The following is a 21503-nucleotide window of genomic DNA, read 5'->3' as shown; positions in this document are numbered from 1 at the left end:
CGGCAAACACTAAAGTAGTGCAAGGGAGAGGAATTATGCATGCGCATCGCCCACGTGGTACGATGTTCAACTCGGCTAGCAAAAGATCGGGCAGCTACTCAGATGCTAAGTTCAAGTGAACGAAGCTCGCTTCCTTGAGCCGAACGAGTAATTTCAATTCGTGCGAGGCTAAATAGAATGAGGGAAGCAAATTGCAACGCCTCAACGCCACGGTCCACCAGGTTGTGGCCCTCCACGTGCGACAGGCAGCTTCGTAAAGCCTTAGGCCTAAATCGTCGCTACCCTGACAACAACCGGAATCCAAAAACAACACCCAAAATGGGCGCAAAACAGGCAGCCGCGAGGAGACGTTAGCTCTGTGAGGTGGTCCTACTCCGCTCGGTGCACACAGCATCCGAGTTGACGGCGCCCACCGTCCCAGACGGTGTCGGAGCGCCCGGTGCCAGGCCGCAATACCAGTCAGCCCGTAGTGGCACCCGTGGCCCGCGGCCACCCGGCTCCCAGAGCCGCGACTTCATCCGAGTCAAAGAGATAGAAGAAGCTATTTACATAAGAAATTCGGACCACCCACGAGGCTTCCGTACTCTTTCGCTTCAGGCTTGCCACTGCTACGCGGGCGCTCAGCCTCGCTCTCCCAGGATGCAGACCACGTGGCTCTCGTACTGACGAATGTCATTAAAAAAAAAAAAACACTTGCGAAAAGGCTTAGCATGTTGATAAGTTCAAACACACTACAGCCACTGTCGCCTCGTTCAAGAAAGCACGCCGCCGACGCTAGCGATCAAAATCCACGCTAGGCCTACGCTTCGGTTCAAACAAAGGTCTTGAACGAAGCAACACTTAAAATTATCGTCCGATGTCCCAAGAGGTCCACGTTGGGCAGCCAGATGTGGGAGATACGGGGTTCTCCTCCGTACTCTTGGGACAAAGGAACGACAACACAGTAGTGCAAACAATCACAAGGGCATTTATTGCACCTTTCATAGATCAATGCCAGCTAGCTGAGTTGCTATCCCCAAAACATGCCGATGGGCGCGCGACAAATCTAGAAGTCCGACTCACCACGACTGCAAAGCGAGCGAATTTGTTCGCCCCATGCTGGATCCCAACGCCTGGTCGTTCGCGTGTACAGTCACGCCAACGGTGTCCAAGGCGGCCACGCGAGACGGTCTCGCAGAAGCATGGGTCGGCGCGGCACGGCACGTCCGTCCCGCTTGCTTCCCGAACCCAAAGAGACCAAGCGCCTTCCTTTCGGCGCCCAAGTAACCTCGCCTGTCGGCGGCGTTAGCAGCGCAACACTCGCGCCATCTCTCGCACTGCGCCCCAACCACATCGACCGCCGCGGGCATCACGCCGGCCACGCGGCGAAGCCTCACTACAGGAGGCGCGCTATGCGGGAAAAACATAAGGGGACGCGCGAGAGTCGCGCATCCCCACATGTTATAGAGGTCATTTCGCTGTAGAGGTGTTCGTCGTAGTGGCATTTGACTGTATAATGTTGGATCACAGGCTTCTATAAAGCACAGCAACCTGTCAATGGAATGGCATATTTAATGGGTTCTTCGGCTTACTTTATTTTCTTTGATTTAGCCACTAAGCATGTGCATATGCTTGTTCTTGGTCAATCCTCCAGAATGGGCGTATCCTGCTATGACTTCTCTATAAACCCTGAAAATTTCATTTCAACTCAGAGATATCTCTAAAGCACACTGATTTGTTAGTAGAATGGTGAACTATATTTAACGGATTTTTTGATCTACTTTATTCTTTTTAAAGAGACTGACAACTGATTTTTAAGGACTTAGTCTTTTATGGCACAATGCAAAGCTCTCCCTCGGTAGTGTTTACATCTGTGGCGGTTATTTCTAAATGTGCGTGAATATTTAGTAACCAGAGTTTTTCGATCTGAGCAGCCTCTAAAGTAAGAGTCCCTCCTTCAGCAACGCTGAGAATGTGAGCGATGTCGATAGCCGGCCACCACTCTGCTTTCACAGGAGTGAATGTAACTGTGGGTAACCACCTACATTTTGACCTTTGCATCCACTTTGGAAATAGAAAGCTGGTGCAATAAGTTCGCGTTGTTGTACAGACAGCTCTTATATTTGTACTGAGTTTTCCCCCAAGTACACGCCGACATCATGGCTTGCTGAACTCCGTCATCGTTGTTCTGTCAATAGACGAGCCAAGCTAACTCATCGAAAATGAAGGTGAAGGCAGTGTCACTTTTCCGCTCAGTACAAACGAATCTGCACATTGTAAGTCAGGAAAAACATAATAATATAAAGTATACTGCATTTCAAGGCTAATAAAAAGACCAGGAATCGTGAACACTAGTAGAAGGTCACATGGTGGACCTCTTATGCAGCTTCATGTTTTTGCTGTTTCATCATCATCATCATCAGCGGCAGCGGCACCTTTGTTGTCGTCTCTTAACGCTGTGCCTAACATTCTTCGTACCATCGCTCTTTGTGCGGTCCTTAACTTGTTTTTGAGCTTCTTTGTTAGTCTCCCCCAAGTTTCTGCCCCTTATGTCAGCACCGGTAGGATGCATTGATTGCACACCTTTCTTTTTAATGGTAATGGTAAGCTTCCAGTCAGGATCTGACAATGTCTGCTGAATGCCCTCCAACCCATCTTTATTCTTCTGTAAATTTCCTTCTCATGATCAGGGTCCCCTGTGAGTAATTAAACATATACTCCTTCACAGACTCTAGAGGCTGACTGGCAATCCTAAACTCTTGTTCCCTTGCCCGGCTATTGATCATTATCTTTGTCTTCTGCGTATTAATCTTCAACCTCCCTCTTACACTCTCTCTGTTAAGGTCCTCGATCATTTGTTGTAACTCGTTGCCACTGTTGCTGAATAGGGCAATATCATCTGAATATCGAAGGTTGCCGAGATATTCGCCATTGATCCTCACTCCTAACCCTTCCCAGTTTAATAGTTTGAATACTTCTTCCAAGCGCACAGTGCATTGCATTGGAGGGAGCGTGTCTCCCTGTCTGACCCCTTTCTTTATAGGTACCTTCTTGCTTTTCTTGTGGAGAATTAGGGTAGCTGTGAAACCTCTGCAGCAATTTTCGGAGATATTGGCTTAAGCGTCCTGTACTCCTTGATTACGTAATGCCTCTATGACTGCTGGTATCCATACTGAATCAAATGCCTTTTCGTAATCTATGGAAGCCATATAGAGAGGCTGATTGTACCCTGTGGATCTTTCGGTTACTTGATTGATGACATGGATGTGTTCTATTGTACAGTATCCCTTCCTGAAGCATGCCTGTTCTTTTGGTTGACTGAAGTCCAGTGTTGCCCTTATTCTTATTGGAGATTATCTTGATGAACATTTTCTATAACACTGGAAGTAAGTTAATGGGCCTATAATTTCACAGTAACGCTGTGAAGTGCGCAGAGGGGAGGAAGGGTGGGGGGCAGGTTGGTGCATGTCTCCTTTGCTGGCGTGATTGTGACTGCATATGGCTTAGCTCATACGCAGCCTACGCTCCCTGTTTTAGAAGTGATCTGCCGCATTTGCAAAGACTGGGCAAGCTAAGATGGCGTGGCATTGTGCGCTGTCTCCCTGTGCATTTAGCACTGGAGGTTTCGTAGTCTCGATTGCCAGGCATGCGTTCAAGTGAGAGGCAGATGAAGCATTCGTTCCCCACTGCTTGGACTCCTTATGATAGCGTAGTCCCACTGTGGGTGACACTATCTGCTGCGAGGCCAGAGTGGACGCAAAAGCGTCGCTAGCTTCTCTTCGTACCACTGATGTGAAGATATTACTGACGCGACATGAAACTGTATGTTACGTTGCTGACTCTCCAGTTCAATTAAACAATTTCTTTTCTCTTTCAAATTTGCATTTTCCTATTGCCCGAGCCCCTTCCGTGTAAGAAAAATCCATCGGCGACCGTACTTAGTTGCTTAAAAGACAGAATTTCAATACAACGAAATTTGAATCTAATGAAGGAAATTGCCAATTTTACTGACTACATTAAATCAAGGTTTAATTGTAGTTTTGAATAATCAGCCAATAAAACATAACAGAAAAGTACTGCAGTTTGTGGAAGACTACAAACAGAACACTGTAGACACCATACTTACATCTTGTACCCTTTTTATAGCTTGGTTCTTGTTAACTGGGACACCCTGTATTTTGCCAGCACTAAAATTTGGAGAACTTCTTGCTGGCCAAGTTGGTACTTGCTGCGAGACATAATTTCTGCTAAAAGAATGCACACAAACCACAGACTCAGAAGAACTGCTGTTTGTGTCATCATGGCTGTTTTTCTTTCAGCAGTCATGATGACATAAACGGCAGTTTTTCTTTCATCTGTGGTTTGTGTTAATTCTGTTCAGGGCAATTATGTCTCGCTAGAATACTGAGAAGGCGCTGCGGCACTAGGTCAGATGCAATGTTCAAATGGTGTGTGATTGGCCATTGGTCACTTGCAATTACCGTTTATGAAAGGTGTGGAATAGTAATAGGGATAAAGGTAATCTTTTCACTAATATTTTCCGATGTAAAAGATTTTTAGTGCACTTGGTATGAAAAGGGTCATTGCATATCAACTTCTGCCATGTGCTGACTGCCTTCTCCTCCTGTCCATCATTTGAACTGTATTCAAATCTGTGTTACTGAGCCCTCATAGGAGAATGCCGGTCATGCTCCACCTGTGATCACATCTGGAATTTGTACCGTATGAATTTGCATGCCACTCATTTTGGAGGCCTTGGTATTGGCACAGTGGTATTGTTGATCTATGTATGACACCACCACCCATCAGTGATGAGATTTCCCTACTTTTGCTTCAGCCAAGGGCATTGCTTAGCAGCGACGTATAAAGAAAGCCATCCAGCAGTCACAATGCTTACTCTTGTATAATAGTTAGCAATAAAAGGGGTGGCAGATTTGAAAAGTTGAAGGAAAGCATAGGCAACTTATCAAGTGAAATTGTGGGCACTCTGCTCCAACTATATTTGGCTCAAATGTTCATGAAAGTAGTACCTAACAAGTAAGCAAGTTTATTTACTATGTAAAAAATGCTTTGTGTATGCTTCACTTTATAGTATGCAAGGGCCAGAGAGTGCGGCAACATTTTATGGCCTGTGTGTGACTCATTTGCACTGTTAGTATGATTGGACAAACCAGGATGGCTAGCTTTACTGTACTATGTCTTCCTTGCGCTCTGATTTCACCTTCACCTTACTGTTGTCTAGGGTTCATGGAGGCCCTGGTTGCTGAGGGGACGCTGGGTTCTTCACCTGAGCCATGTGCCATAGGAGTGACAGCACCAGGTGGCAGCACCACCAAGCGCAGCTGGCAACAGCTGCGGCAGGCTGTGCGACAGACTCGCTGTCGCTTGTACGGCCTTGCCTCACGCCTTCCCAGCAGTGTTGTCTTTGGCAAGGGCCGCCTCTACTTCCTCAGCCCGCTGACTGAGGGACGGGAGAGCAGCCTTCACTATGTCGACCTGCCTCCGCTCCAAGCTCAGGGCGGCAGCACCGAGGCCACTGGCCTGGTTGGGTGAGAACCAAGATGGCGGAAGGCGCTGCTCAAGGCTGTGTTCCAAGTTTTATGGGCTGAGTGACAAGTCTGTTTGACAGTTGTATGAGATTATTGGAAGGAACTTGGGCATGTTGGTACATGGCCTTTGTATTGAGCAGTGCAGGGTGAACAACACAGGGCACTTGTGTTGTTGTTTGTTCTTCTTGTGTTAGTCTCTATCCTGCATTTCTCAATACAAAGTATGAGATCAGCTTGCTTTAAGTGCATGGTAAGAAAGCTTAAAATTGAGCAGCTCTATTCTTTGGTGCATCTCGTGGCAGTTGCAGATGCTTTTGATGACTGGGAGCCATCATGCTCTACAATAATCTGGCAGCTAAAGGTAACCCCTTTGGCAGAGTGCCTTTTAAAACCAGTTGGTTCACCATGTTACAAAAATATGAAGCAGTGCTCAAGAGACTTGGCAATTTGCAACAATGCTTAAAAAAAAAAGTGTATAGCCTATATCAGAAATCTTACTTCCTACAGTCACTAAATATTAGGTTTTTCATTTAAATGCAACAAACTTTATCAAATGACAGAAAGCTTTAGCTCGAGGGGCTCCTATCGGAATGCATGGGAATGGAGAAATCTTTTTGTCTTCAAACACTTCACCGAATTTGATGTTCGTTGCATTTAAAAGAAAAATTTTAGATATAGTTGCTATAGCAACCGGACTTCTGGTAGAGGTCTTCAATTCTTTTTTCAAGGATTGTTTAATATTGCCAAATTAAAATGAAAGAAAGAAACCCGTGTTTAAAGTTTACAGCTCTGTAACTCAGCAATAAGGAATGATACCACAATTCTGTAACCATCATTTGAAGTAGTAATGAACAGGTTACAGAGGCTCCTTCTATAACTAGCAATGAAGTTAGAAGGGCCTTGCAAGACATGAAATGGGGAAAATTGGCAGGAGAAGATGGAATAACAGTCAATGTAATCAAAGATGGAGGAGACATAATGCATGAAAAACTGGCGGCCCTTTATACGAACTGTCTATCGACTTCAAGGGACCCAGAGAACTGGAAGAACGCCAATGTTAAACAACTGATCCACAAAAAGGGAAACATTACAGAATTGAAATATTACAGGCCTATTAGCGTACTCCCACTATTATATTGCCATACACTTGTGCCACGCACTTGGGTCACTTGCTCTCAGAAGAAGGCGAGGACGTGTTAGCTCACGAGCTCGCACCTTGGTCTTTTTTCATTGCTGCGCTGCATCTTCGACGACTCGGACTTTAACGGCCTCTTTTAGAAGGTGCCTGTCAATTAAACGTGACATTTTTTTGGTGGAGGTGCGGGGTATTGGGGGCAAGCTTCACCACTGCAAAAGCTGGCGCCACCGTTGGTGTGACGTGGCATGAGGGATCATGTGGACACAATGGCTGCGTTGGCTGCTTTGGAAGCACCGCAGTCAACTGAAAAGGAAAGTTTAAGGTCCCACCTGAGCTGTGGTTCTGATTAAGGGGTGAGGTTTCTCTGCCTTGGGTATCTGCTTGACAACATTTGAAAGCACTATAATAGGTAGTGGCTGCTTTTGGAGGCGTGCAGCATGGTAGGCTACTGCTCTGTACCACAGTGCCAGACGTATGCAACTGAACCTGGTGTCAGCCTTGTTGACACGTAGAGGCAGGACAAGGAGCTGCGCGAGGCTTGACTCACGAAACTTAGAACCGGCAAACAGCCATCGGCTACAACTCAGGTATGCAGCAAGCACAGACGCGAGGAAGATTTTTGCTACGGTGTCGGGACTGCGATGTTCAGTGAGTAGCAGAAAATGCAGGCTCAGACGTTCACCCACGCTCGCTGTCTGGCTAATGCCATGATGTTTTATTTGGTCTATGAACTTGTTTATGCTAGATTCTGGCAAGTTCACTGGAATGGAAAGGGAGCGGTAAGAAGCACATAATAAAAAGATATGGCACATAGTGATGTTTGTGTTATGAATTGATGTACTGGATTACGAAAAAGAAGCAGGGAGGAATCACACGATGAGAAGACCGATAAACATACAGTGCAACGTAACTTAAGAAATAATATTAAAACATTCAAGAATTAAAAACAAAAAATTGAATCGTTGCAATGGCATATCACAGTCGCCGTAGGCGTCGAAGTCTGTAACGAAATTATTTGCGAACAGCTCTGGTAGTGTCCACGCAACAATCATTGCTTGTGTACTGTCAGATGCTCATATTCTGCGGTCTAAAGCTAACGGCACCATGCGAAAATGCGCTCGCAGCGAAAACAAAACATTGTGTGCAGACATGCGTGCAGATGCGCAGTCGGTCACTGTGAACCCGTGCAGTCGCTGCATTGAGGCTTCATTCTGTTATGCTCCATTCGGTTATACAGACAGCCCACTATAAGAACATATTTCACATAGTTTGCTCTCAGTGTTTGCCAACCTTTCATGCAAGAAGCTGGTTCGGCAGACTCCATCGCGGCAACCGCACGCAGTGGCGTTCACTGTATGTATTCGGTAAAGAGAGAGCGTCTGTAAATGATTTTGTGCTTTCAGTTTGCCCAAGATTGTTATTTTGGCAGTAAAAAACTTCCCTTGTTTCGAGAGTACTTACAGAAATGTCCAGGAAGGCTGTCGCGTGGTGTTTTTATTGAACGCCGGAAGCCAAACCTATGAAGGAGCACGCCACGTTATCTCTCATACTATACAAGGGAGGCACTTCCGACAGATGGTGACTCCGTAAGTCCTTGCTCCCCATTCTGGACCCATGCAACAGACCCCTCCCAGCAGCAGGAATGCTAGACCGATACCGGAGCTCATGCCAGTACGCTGCGCCAGCCGGAGAATCCAGGAATTGGCCCCTGAGTTTGAGCCTTTACCTGCGAGGACAACGACAATGCCAGCAGGTATAGATGCTATCCTGTGACAGCTACTCCGGTACCTCCTCATTGCACGCTGCAAAAACCGCACGTGCCAAGTGCCTTTCGTGGCGGCCTTCTTGAAAACGTGGAAGACTGGCTGGCGGACTTCGAGCGCATAGTGAAGTTCAGGGGATGGGATGATGAATCAAAGCTCTGAAATGTCTACTTCAGCCTTTTGGATGGTGCTCGCACGTGGTTCCAGAACCACGAAGATGTCCTGACATCATGGCGTGAGTTCTGTCGCAGCCTCTTGGACACCTACGCCAGCTCCCCTCGCTGGGAACGAGCAGAATGGACCCTCCTGTCTCGCATTCAGAAACCTAATGAGAGTGTGGCTATGTACGTGAAAATGGTTGCAGAGTTTCTCACTGAAGCCTTCACCATGGAGAAGGCCCTGCACCAGCGCTCACACCAGTATGATCGGCAAGTGAATCTCTCCTCTGCTACCAGTGGCCTAGGAGCTCTCATGACTTACGTTGAGTCGCTTCGCGAGATTATTTGATCGGTAGTCTGCGACGAGCTGCATCAGCTGTGGCAGCCTTCAGCCAACGTCGTAGCTAGCATCGTGCGTGACGCATGCACTCGGCAGACCACGTTACAAAGCAGCACTTCTGGCCCCTCTACCACTTCAGGCGTTCATAATTTCAAGTGAACCTTCACGCACAACTTATGCTTACTTTTTAAAAGGCACTGTCCTGTCGTCGGCGACACCTCCTACCGTGAGCGAATACCAGTGTGTGGCTTATGCCAGCGCTTTCGGGCATCCTGTCCCTGCACCAGCGCCACTACCTGCTGTCACCCCGTATGCCATGCTTCAGTCAGCGCAGGCGCTTCATTATTTTGGAGAGGCTCGACTGACGACCACTCTGTTATCACTGTGGTTAGGTGGGTCATGTCTACCGAGAGTGCCAGTACTGCCGTGCTCCAGGGGTTTCGTATTAATTCACCCCAGATCGGTTTTGGACAATGGCCACCTGAGATCGAATATTTTATTGCCCAACAGCGCGCGCCACCGTCATCAAGGCACCAGTCACGATCGCCGTCACCACGACCATCCTATTCAAGAGGTACAAGTCAGATGTCACATGGGTGATCTCCGAGCCCTCACCTGGAAAACTAACGTCAGCGACCTTTCGAGGCGAGGCCGCTGACACTTGACGTGCGGAAGACCTCCAATTGACGCGACCTCAGACCGACGGAGGCTTGACGACACCGGTGTCTCAGGCTGGAGACAACCTTTCAGTGAACATACCTGTGCTGATTGACGTTCAAAATGTTACTGCTTTAATAGACAGTGGTGCTGACTACTCAATTATCAGCGGAAAACTGGCAAGCTTGTTTGAAGACAGTTGTTACACCTTGGACAGGTATGCACGCATGGACAGTTGGAGGACATGTCGTCCAACCACTTGGTGTGTGCACGTCTCGGGTGCAAATTCAAACTTATACGTTTGCTTGTTCTCCGAGAATACTCCCATGAATTAATACTTGGAATAAACTTTCTTCGAGAATGTGGCGCCATCATCGACCTCTGCCGACGCTGTATTTCATTCTATACAAAGAAAGCGATGACACAAGACGCCTGCTGGCACAGAACTGCTCTTCAAATTTCCGACGACAGCGTCACAATACCGCATCATGCTAGTCTAATCATTCTGGTAACATCCAAGAGCACATGCAAAGGCGAAGTACTCGCAGAGTACAACGTCTTCCTTCTATTTACCCTCGGTAACTAGTATTTCGTGGAATGACATGTCTTCTTTAGGAATTGATGCTGCTGTGCAGTATCTCACAGCCTTCATTATAGATGTTGCATCTAAATGCATATCAGAAGTAAATGGCTTGGCATGTAAACGGCGGGCCCCATGGTGGAACGACGATTGTAGGATCGCTCGTAAGAAACAAAACAAAGCGTGGGGGTTGCTACGAGCTTCTCCCACTGCAGAGAATCTAATCAACTTTAAGCAAGTAAAATACCAAGGCAGGAGAACCCGCCGACAGGCCAGAAGAGAAAGCTGGCAGAAGTATTTATCGAGCATTAACTCGTTTACAGACGAGGCCAAAGTCTGGAACAGGGTAAATAGAATTAGAGGGCGACAAACATATTCACTTCCTCTGGTAAATACACAGGGCGATACACTGCAAGATCAGGCAGACTCACTTGCGGAGCACTTTCAGAGCGTTGTCAAGTTCAAACAATTATTCGCAATCTTTTCTCATACATAAACAAATAGAAGAATGTAAGCCATTAACAAGAAAAAGTCAAGAGAATGAGCCTTACAACCGCCCTTTCAGTATTGCCGAATTGAGAGCTGCCTTGAGCGCATGCAAGAGCTCCGCACCAGGATCTGATAGAATCATGTACGAAATGCTGAAAAACTTACACAATGACACGCAAGTTACACTACTTACACTTTTTAACACTATCTGGGACGCAGGGTACCTTCCGACTGCATGGAAACAAGCCATTGTGGTCCCTGTTTTAAAACAAGGCAAAGATCCTTCCTCAGTGGCAAGCTACCGCCCGATAGCCCTTACAAGTTGCATGTGTAAGGTATTTGAAAAAATGATAAATCAGCGACTGATCCATTTCCTTGAACAGAACAAAATGCTTGATCCCTATCAGTGTGGCTTCCGAGAAGGGCGCTCCACAACCGACCATCTTGTACGTATTGAAGGAAATATCCGGGACGCATTTATACATAAACAGTTCTTCCTCTCGATATTTCTCGATATGGAAAAGGCGTATGACACAACGTGGCGATACGGGATCTTGCGAGACTTATCGGAAATGGACATTCATGGTAATATGCTAAACGTAATAAAAAGCTACTTGTCTAATCGCACTTTCCGGGTAAAAGTTGGCAATGTCCTGTCATGTCTTTTTACACAAGAAACTGGTGTACCCCAGGGAGGCGTGCTCAGTTGCTTACTTTTTATTGTTAAGATGACAACGCTTTGTGCTTCCTTACCACCGGTCATTTTGTATTCCGTCTATGTGGACGACATTCAAATAGGCCTCAAATCCTGTAACCTCGCAGTACGCGAGAGACAGGTACAACATGGTTTGAACAAGGTGTCAGGGTGGGCAGAGAAAAATGGTTTTGAAATCAATCCTCAAAAGAGTTCTTGTGTGCTGTTTACAAGGAAGAGAGGCCTGGTTCCGGATCCTTGCTTAGAAATGTGTGGACAACAGATACCTGTAAACAAAGAGCACAAATTTCTAGGTGTTATACTCGACAATAGACTCACTTTCGTCCCACATATTAAACATCTTAAAGAAAAGTGTCTGAAAACAATGAACCTATTTAAACTTCTATCGCAGACTACGTGGGGTAGTGACAGGAAGTGCTTAATAAATCTCTATAAGAGTCTGATTCGGTCACGATTAGATTACGGTGCCGTGGTATACAACTCTGCCGCCCCGAGCGCGCTAAAGATGTTAGACCCTGTTCACCATCTAGGTATCCGCTTGGCCACGGGCGCTTTCAGAACAAGACCAATTGCAAGCCTATATGCCGAATCGAATGAGTGGTCACTCCGAATGCAGAGATCATACATCAGCTTTACATATTTCCTTAAAGTACGTTCTAATCTAGAACATCCATGTTTTGGCATCGTTACCGATATGGCGTGCGCTACACTTTTCAGCAATCGCCCCTCTATAAGACAGCCTTTCTCGCTGCGTGTGAAAGAGCTTAGCGATGAAATGCATGTCCCACTCCACGAGCATCGCTTAATCCACCTAACCAAGCTCTTACCTCCTTGGGAGTGGCAGGTGATACAATGTGACGTATCCTTTATAAAAGTTACAAAGCACGCTCCTGAGGCAGAAATCCGGATGCATTTCCTAGAACTACAGTACAAGCACTCCTGCGCAGAGTTCTACACAGACGCTTCGAAATCAAATGCCGGGGTATCCTATGCAGCCGTCGGCCCATCGTTTTCGGAATCCGATGTACTGCATCCGGAAACAAGTATCTTTACGGCCGAGGCCTACGCATTACTCTCTGCTGTGAAGCATATAAGAAAATCAAAACTTCCAAAAGCAGCGATCTATACTGACTCTCTAAGCACCGTGAAAGCCTTAATGTCGCTCAGGAAACATAAAAATCCCGTGTTTAATGAACTATATTCGGTCTTGTGCAAAGCGTACTCATCTAACCAGAATATCATAATATGCTGGGTCCCTGGCCATAGGGGAATCGAAGGTAACTTTCTGGCGGATGAGATGGCCACGTCAATCACATTGCAAGCTGTTAACCCTACCGCTGCGGTGCCTGTCACAGATCTGAGGCCTTTCTTGCGAAGGAGATTGCGAGACCACTGGCAACGCATGTGGGACGCGGAAACGGATAATAAGCTCCACCTGATAAAACCACAGTTAGGATTCTGGCCCTCTACTACAAGATCGTGCCGAACAGATGTCCTATTCTGTCGTCTCAGAATAGGACACACGTTTGGCACCCATAATTTTCTACTCACCGGAAGTGAGCCTCCAACCTGTGGTAGATGTGGGAAGAGGCTGACCGTACTCCATGTCCTCCTAGCGTGTCGGGAAGCCGAATCTGAGAGAAAGAGACATCTTTCATTAGCATACCGACAGCACATTCCTCTTCATCCTGCAATGATTCTTGGTTCAGAACCGCTTTTTAACACAGACACAGTGCTAGGTTTTCTTAGAGATGTCGTCTTACATGTTATTAGTCCCATGAATTCGTAGCGCCTCCTCTCTCGAGAGGATGCCACTGTGATAATTGTTTTGCATAGGACATGCCTCCAGGCCCTTGTGTTTCAAGGGCTCTAAGGAGGCAGTAGTGCTCTGGCATTTCTCATAATCTGATATATTTTACCTATCGTATCATTCTTTTTAAATGCATCGAAATGTTCATAGTACAAGTCATACATCATCGCCATAATTTTATCATACAGATTTTACGCACTTTAGAGCGTATATCTTTAAGGCCTCTTTACAGCCACCTCACACGAACTTCATAGTTATCATAATTACACTGCAAACTCATTAGCACAGACATGGCGCTCTTTGGCCATACCTGGCCCTTGCGCCACAAAACCCCATACATCATCATCATCATTTACCCTCGGAATTAGCAAAGCTCGAGGAATCATTGACGTTTGGGATGGCCAAGCTGATGGCTTGATCACTAACTTCACAAATGAGCACAGACATGTCTTCCATGACACTGCCGTTGTTTACGCTGAAGCCTTGGAGGACGTCGTTGAGTGTTTCTCTTGTGGAAAAAGTGGCAGAGATGAAGAATGTGTCATAAATATCGACATCAACAACGAGCTGTCGGTGGACAATAAGAAGGCACTGAGAGGACTATTTTGTGAATTCAAGGACTGCTTCACTCGATCATCTAAAGTCAGACGCCAATCACGCAGCACAGCATAATTACTTACAATGATGCACATCCTATTCACTAACAGCCGTATCATGTTTCGCAGAAAGAATGCGAAGCAATTCAACAACAAGCCAAGGAGATGATTGATGATGGCATCATTCAACCTTCATACAGTCCGGGGTTCTCACCGGTTGTCTTAGTAAAGAAGAAGGACGGCACTCTCTACTTTTGTGTTAATTACAGAAAACTCAACAACGTCACAAGTAAAGACGTCTATCCGTTGCCGCACATAGATGACTCTCTTGACCGGCTACGGCGAGCCAAGTATTTTTCCTCCCTTGACTTGAAAAGTGCGTACTGACAGATTGAAGTTGATGAGTGTGACCGGGAGAAAACAGCCTTTGTCACTCCGGATGGACTTTACGAGTTTCGAGTACTTCCATTTGGGTTGTGCTCTGCTCCGGCAACTTTCGAATGGATGGACACTGTGCTAGCCGACCTAAAATGGCAATCCTGTCTTGTCTACCTGGATGATGTGGTCATATTTTCAGGCAGCTTCTCCGGAGATCTTCAGCGACTGCAGCAAGTGCTCAAGGCAGTACGATTGGCCAATCTCACCTTAAAGCCTCAGAAATTTCACTTCGGTTGTGAAGAACTGAAGTTCCTTGGACATGGGGTCGTGAGCGCAGAAGGCGTCTGTCCCAATCCCGAGAAAACTGCCGCTGTTGCTGCTTTCCCGACTCCTACCGACAATAAAAGCATTCAACATTTCCTGGGACTGTGCGCATACTACCGGCGCTTTATACAAAATTTTTCTAAAATTGTCGAACCACTTACTCATCTCATTAAAGACAACACGCCATTCATCTGAAGCTCTGTACAGGAAGCGGCTTTCACTGAGCTTTGACACCGCCTGGCATCTCCCCCTGTGCTTGGGCATTTCGATGAGGAAGCCGAAAATAAGTCTGGCTGTACACAAGACGATGCCGATACATTGTTGCACGCGCCTCTTGAACCTGTCGATCAACACACTGAAGATGACAGCGCTTTTCTCAGTGCCATAAGTGAGGCAGACGTATCTACATGGCAGCGGCCAGATTGTGAATCGCCACCTATCATTGAAGAGCTGGAAGGCTGCAACATACGTCTGTCCTGACGAATTGCTTGTGGATTGTCGTCGTTTTGTTTGCGACAGGGAATCTTATACAAGAAGAATTCGGCTGCCAGCAATAAAACCTATCTTTTGGTCGTATCAGCAGAGCTTTGTGATGAAATCCTGTTTGCATGCCACAACGAGCCTGCATCTGGTCACTTGGGTTTCACTCAAACCCTTGCTAGGGAAAATAAATCATACTACTGGCCGAAACTCGGCAGTTGTGTTAAAAGATACGTCCAGGCCTGCCGTGAATGCCAGTGCCGAAAGTCACCCACTGTGAAACTCGTGGGATTGAAGAATCCTATTGAGCCGTCTCGAGGGCTCTTCGAGCAAGTTGGCATGGACCTCCTGGGCCCATTTTTGTTGTCTACTTCCGCAAACAAGTGGATCATCGCCACAGACTATTTAACTTGCTATGCTGAAACAAAGGCTCTTCCTAAAGGCACAGCTTCTGAGGTAGGACAGTTTTTTGTACAGAACATCATACTATGTCATGGCGCCCCAACTTGTGTCATCACAGATCGAGGACCGGCGTTTATGGCAAGGCTGCTTGAAGTTTTTCGACTCAGTTACCCCATGCACTGAAAGATGACTTGACTGCCTATCATCCGCAAGCAAATGGCTTGACCGAAAGGCTTAACAAAACGATGACCGACATGCTGTTGATGTACATAAATGTGCAGCATAAGACGTGGGACGAGGTACTACCGTACATCATGTTTGCATACAATACCGCTACGCAAAAGACCACACACTTCACGCCGTTTTCTCTTGCTTACGGTCATGAAGTTCAGACGATGTTAGATGCCATGTTACCATGTGACAATTCTGACAGTCTTGATGAAGACACCGAACGTTTTGTGCAGCGTGCCGAGGAAGCACACCAACTGGCTCGCGTGAACATCAGGAAACAGCAGTGTATTCATGCGCGGCACTACAACTTCCGCCACCAACAAGTTGACTCCCAACCGGGTGACTAAGTGTTAACTTCGATTCCTGTCCACCATAAAGGCTTTTCGAAATAACTTCTTAGTCGGTACTTGGGCCCTTACAAAGTGCTTTGGCGATTCAGTGACCTCAGTTATGAAGTTCTTCAAGATGGCACCCAGCCAGCATGACACCGACAACTGCGGCCTGAGATTGTGCACGTTGTGCCATTAAAACCATATCGCACTGCATAATAATAGTTTTTGGTCCATTGCATTTGTCCTGGGACAAGTCTTTCTGCCCGTGAACAATTTGTTTAGCATCGAGTCGATGCTCCTCTGGGAGGAGGGGTAATGCCGTGTGCTTGGGCCCCTTGCCCCCAGAATAAGACGAGGACGCGCTAGCTCATGAGCTCACGCCTTGGTCTTTTGTCGGTGCTGCTCTGTCCCTTTGATGATTCGGACTTTAACGCCGTCTTTTATAAGTCGCCTGTAAATTAAACGTGACAATATAAAAATATTCACCAAGATATGATCTCCAATAGAATAATAAGGGCAACACTGGACTTCAGTCAACCAAGGGAACAGGCTGGTTTCAGGAAGGGATACTCTACAATGGATCACATCCATATCCTCAATCAGGTAATCAAGAAATCTGCAGAGTACAATCAGCCTTTCTATATGGCTTTCATGACTACTAAAAGGCATTTGATTCAGTAGAGATACCAACAGTCATAAAGGCATTACGTAATCAAGGAGCACGGGACGCTTACATCAATATCTTCGAAAATATCTAGACAGATTCCACAGCTACCTCCATTCTCCACAAGAAAAGCAGGAAGATACGTATAAAGAAAGGGGTCAGACAAGGAGACACAATCTCTCCAATGTGATGCACTGCGTGCCTGGAAGAAGTAGTCAAACTATTGAACTGGGAAGGCATAGGAGTGACGATCAATGGCGAATATCTCAGCAACCTTCGATTTTCAGATGATATTTCCCTGTTCAGGAACACTGGAGACGAGTTACAACTAATGATTGAAGACTTTAACAGAGAAATATTGGTATTGTGGAGTGGGGTTGAAGATTAATATGCAGAAGACAAAGATAATGATCAATAGTCGGGCAATGGAATAAGAGTTCAGGATGCCGATCAGCCTCTAGAGTCTGTGAAGGAGTACGTTTACCTAGGTCAATTACTCACAGAAGACCCTGATCATGAAAAGGAAACTTACAGAAGAATAAAAATGGGCTGGGGTGTGCATATGGAAGACATTGTCAGATCCTGCCTGGAAGCTTACCATTATCATTGAAAAGAAAGGTGTACAGTGAATGCGTTCTACCAGTGCTAACATATGGGGCAGAAACTTGGAGACTGACAAAGAAGCTTGAAAACAGGTTAAGGACCGCACAAAGAGCGATGGAACGAAAAATGTTAGGCGTAACGTTAAGGGACAGCAAGAGAACGGTGCGGATCAGTGAGCAAAAGTGGATAGCCAATATCTTAATTGACATTTAAGAGAAAAAAATGAAGCTGGGCAGGTCATGTAATGCATAGGTTAGATAACCGGTGTACCATTAGGGCTACAGAAGGGAAGCGTAGTCAAGGACAGCAGAAGACTAGGTGGGGTGATGAAATTAAGAAATTTGCAGGCGCTAGTTCATCGGTCAAATTTCTCCACTTTGGACACACTAACAGATGTGGTTCACGAAACTGCAATATCTGTTTTTGGTACAGAGTTAAAGATTTGCATGCATTGTGCTTCAATTTTTTCGAAACTGGCCAGTTCTTGGAAACTTTTGTAAAGAATTTGAGGCCTGAAATCAAAATATTCCTTCCTACAGTCACTAGAATTCAACTTGCTCTTTTGAACTCAACACATTTATTTATGTTTGGATCAGTTCTTCTCTCATAAAAGAATTTCTGTATTTTACATGTATTTAAATAGGCAGCATCGGAGTTGGCTGCGAGCTAAAGGTACTGCAGAACAGCAAAGAAATAGAGCAAGTGCCAAAAGCCAAGGCATGAACAAGATGCGCAGTGCTGCATCTCCAGCAAATGTTTTGTTTTGGCTGGTATGCGGGCTTGCACTCTAAGTTAAGCAAAACAAAGAACATATGCTTGAATTCTGGTGCCTTTATATGTTCTGTGAGTAATTCTTTCAGAAAAAAATAGAGATAGGGCTTTCCCAGTCAGCACAATGTATGGCCAACTTGTTCATGATTCACCTAAGTCTGTCTAGCACTGATACCATTGTTGGCACCAGAGTGACACTTCTTTCTCTCTTGTTCCCCTTTAGTTCCTCGCATTAGTTAGCGGTTAATTGAGTTCAGTGACATTACTTTGCTGTTGGTGAGGTTCTGCAGGCACTTCACCATTTCCAGCAATATGACATGCTGCGAGGTGGCTCATTCCATACTGTGTATATACGTTTTAATTACCTTAAGAGAAGTACATGCATAATCAGATTAAACCATATTAATCCTACTAATTTAAGAATGCAGTCTGGCTTGAGAAAGTCTACTGACATAGCTCTGAGGAACTACGGTGTCGGGGCGGTCGTCATGCAAACACGTGTTTTGTGGCAAGGATGAGCGAGATCAGTGAGGTTTTCTGGAAGTTGGGATGCCTTATCAATTCTTGACTAAATGTTGGGGTCATATTGTGTAACGATTCATATTAATTTTAGTTCTTCTCACTCATTATGTCAAGTGTTAAAAGCTTGGAACAATGGCAGTGCTGCGGCATCTGATCCGAATGACAGATGACTGAAGGAATGAAAATGAAGTTGATAGTTTTAATATGGGAACCCCCCCTCATTTGCTATACTCTCCCTGTATGCATTTTTACAGCAATAGCTGTTTTAGGAATTTCAGACTACATTCATAGCATCACGGTATGTCACAGGTGTTGCTCTGGGCTGTTTTGAGCCATCAGACATTGCATTGTCTCCATGTGTGGTTTTGCTGACACTATGTGTCCAGGTTTTCCACTGAACCAACCTGTTCTGTTCCTTGCTTAGGGTTGGTGGCTCGAATGGCAGCAGTGGCAATGAAGGTGTGGCAGGGGCTGGTGGAACACTGGGCTCAGCAGCTCCTCCCGTGCTCCAGTGGCGCCCTCTGCTGGACCCCAAGTTCCACCGGTGTCACCCGCCTGGACGGCTGTCACGAGAGGAACAGCTCCAGTGGGAGCGGCGCCGCCTCATGGCCTGGGGCATCACGTCCTTCGACTACCAGGGTGGTCGCTTCGTTTTTCCGGCTGGTGGCTCCCTCTTCTTCTGCGATGACATGCCCCTGGTACAGTCATGAGGCTGATGACAGCACTTTATATGACTCTGCTAAGAGCCTGTGGAGTGCCTTACATTATTACAGTTAAATCTCGATATAACAAACTTCGAGGGACTGTGGTAAATTATTCGTCATTCTGAAAGATTGTTATAGTGAAAGCCCCAAAATTAATCATACCGCCCATCAGTTCATAAGTTGTCACCATATGAGCTGTCCATGAAAGCATCGCTGTTGGCTCTCGGCCGATGTTGTTGCTATTTTCCATAGATTCCACCGCCACGCACCACCAAAGCACCATATAATAAGAGTGACGCGCCCAAAACAGACACTTATGCCAAGTCACTTCCAAAGTGCAATATTTCTTGCTGTTTGTTTTTCACATTCCTTGTTGTGGATTCCGCAGCTGTCTCGCTCGTGGCAGACACTTAAACTGTGCTAAAGTGAGCGCAAGTGCCCGTAAATGACACTGTCTGTAAAGTACAACGTGCATCTCCACGTGTGGCATCCCCATGAGTATGGAGGTTACATTTCACCGCGTGCACAGCTAGTACAGCTGCAGAAAGAAAGAGGAGTGCACAGAAAGAAGGGTGAAAGAAGGAAGAGAGGTGCCTCGATTGCTAGGCGACACTTTTCTGGGCGGAGCATGTGCTCGCAAAACCTGATGTGTTGTCACCTCCGCTCGCCCGTGTTATTTTTTTTCTCGGGTGCCGTCTCACGTGTTCCGAACCCATGTGCTGCGGTGTTTGCTTTCTGTGCCTTATCGTCTGCTAGCCTACTTCATTTCATTTCATTTTATTACCTTGAAGACCCACGAGGGGTATTACATAAGGGGTGGGTACATATATTTTGGTGAGCAAGTGTTAACACAACGAAACATGACTGGTAACATTATTGGCAAAGTTGGATGAGCACGTGATGGCTGCGATGTCGTTGGGTAGGTCGTTCCAGTCTGCTGTAGTACGGGAAAAAAAATGATGCGGCAAATGTGGTAGTTCGGGCACGAGGTCGGGAAACTTGAAGCGGATGACGAGTGCGATGAGATATGCGGGCTGGAGGGACGATGTAGGGTGCGCGGCCTAGTGAACTATGGAAAAATTTATGAAACAAGCAAAGGCTGGCAATGCGGCGACGAAGTGATAAGGGCAATAAGTCAGATTCAGCTTTTAAAGCTGACACACTGATGTCGTAAAAATATGATGAATGGATGAATCTGGCTGCTTTGTTTTGGACTGATTCGAGAGCATTTATAAGGTAAGCTTGTTGCGGGTTCCAAATGGGTGAGGCATATTCTAATTTTGGTCTGACAATGGATTTGTACGCTAATAACTTCACATGTTTAGGGGCTTGGCGGAGATGACGTCTTAAAAATCCAAGTATTGTATTAGCGGATGAAATGATGTTCGTGATGTGTGTGCTCCAGGACAAGTCGCCACACAAGGTAATGCCTAAGTACTTGTATGATAGAACCGGTTGTACAGGGACGTTAGCTATGACGTATGGGAAATGAAGTGGGTTATGGCGACGCGTAAAGGACAAGATTTTACATTTTTTAGGGTTAAGTTCCATTAACCAATTGGCACACCATTCCTGAATGCGGTAAGGTCATCTTGAAGAGATGTTTGGTCATAAGCATTGTTAACTTTGCGATAAATTACATAATCATCGGCGAACATGCGAATATTACTAGAGACTTGGGTTGGTAAATCGTTAACATAAATTAGAAAGAAGGGGACCGAGGACAGAACCTTGCAGAACACCTGAAGTTACTGGGATAGGATTGGAGTTGCGGTCGTTAAAGGTGACGTACTGTGAGTGGTTAGTCAAGAATTCTTCTATCCATTTAAAGATATTAGAGGGGAGGTTCAAATATGAAAGTTTTAGTAGTAAGCGTTGGTGAGGAACCTTGTCGAACGCTTTTGCGTAGTCCAGAAAAATAGCATCGGTCTGTAGGTTAGAATCAAGGTTAGCATGCAAATCATGAATAAGAATGGCCAGCAGTGTTTCGCATGAGAAGCCTTTTCGAAAACCATGTTGCGCAGAATGAAAAAAGTTGTGACTATCGAGGAAGCTGATGACATTGGAGTAGATGACGTGTTCCATGAGTTTGCAGGGTACGCTGGTAAGGGAAATGGGACGGTAGTTAAGCGGTGAATTTTTTTTACCCGATTGAAAGACTGGAATGACCTTACCGCTTTTCCAATCGCGTGGTAGTTGACCTGATAACAGTAACTGTGAAAAAAGTAAGCATAAAAGTTGCGCACAAATATCCTTGTTATTTTTCAAAAGCTTTGAGTTAATATTGTCAATATCGGATGAGGATGAAATTTGTATGG

The 21503-nt window shown here is 45.9% G+C and overlaps 1 protein-coding gene across 6 annotated transcripts in view; it reads left to right on the top strand.

Annotated features, from left to right (window-relative positions):
• LOC126531823 (dipeptidyl peptidase 9-like) overlaps positions 1–21503 on the top strand; it is a 156604-nt gene that overhangs the window by 8997 nt on the left and 126104 nt on the right. For all 6 annotated transcript variants that reach the window (XM_050179557.3, XM_050179559.3, XM_055071505.2 and 3 more), the window contains 2 exons: positions 5222–5528; positions 18906–19179. In XM_050179557.3, coding sequence (XP_050035514.1) covers positions 5227–5528; positions 18906–19179 — 576 coding nt within the window. In that variant the 5' untranslated portion in view covers positions 5222–5226. The remainder of the gene's footprint in view (positions 1–5221; positions 5529–18905; positions 19180–21503) is intronic.

The sequence above is a fragment of the Dermacentor andersoni genome, chromosome 5 (genome assembly GCF_023375885.2).
Source record: "Dermacentor andersoni chromosome 5, qqDerAnde1_hic_scaffold, whole genome shotgun sequence".
NCBI lineage: Eukaryota > Metazoa > Arthropoda > Arachnida > Ixodida > Ixodidae > Dermacentor > Dermacentor andersoni.
Note: the sequence above shows the minus strand (reverse complement) of the source record. Positions and strands in the feature narration are given on the sequence as shown.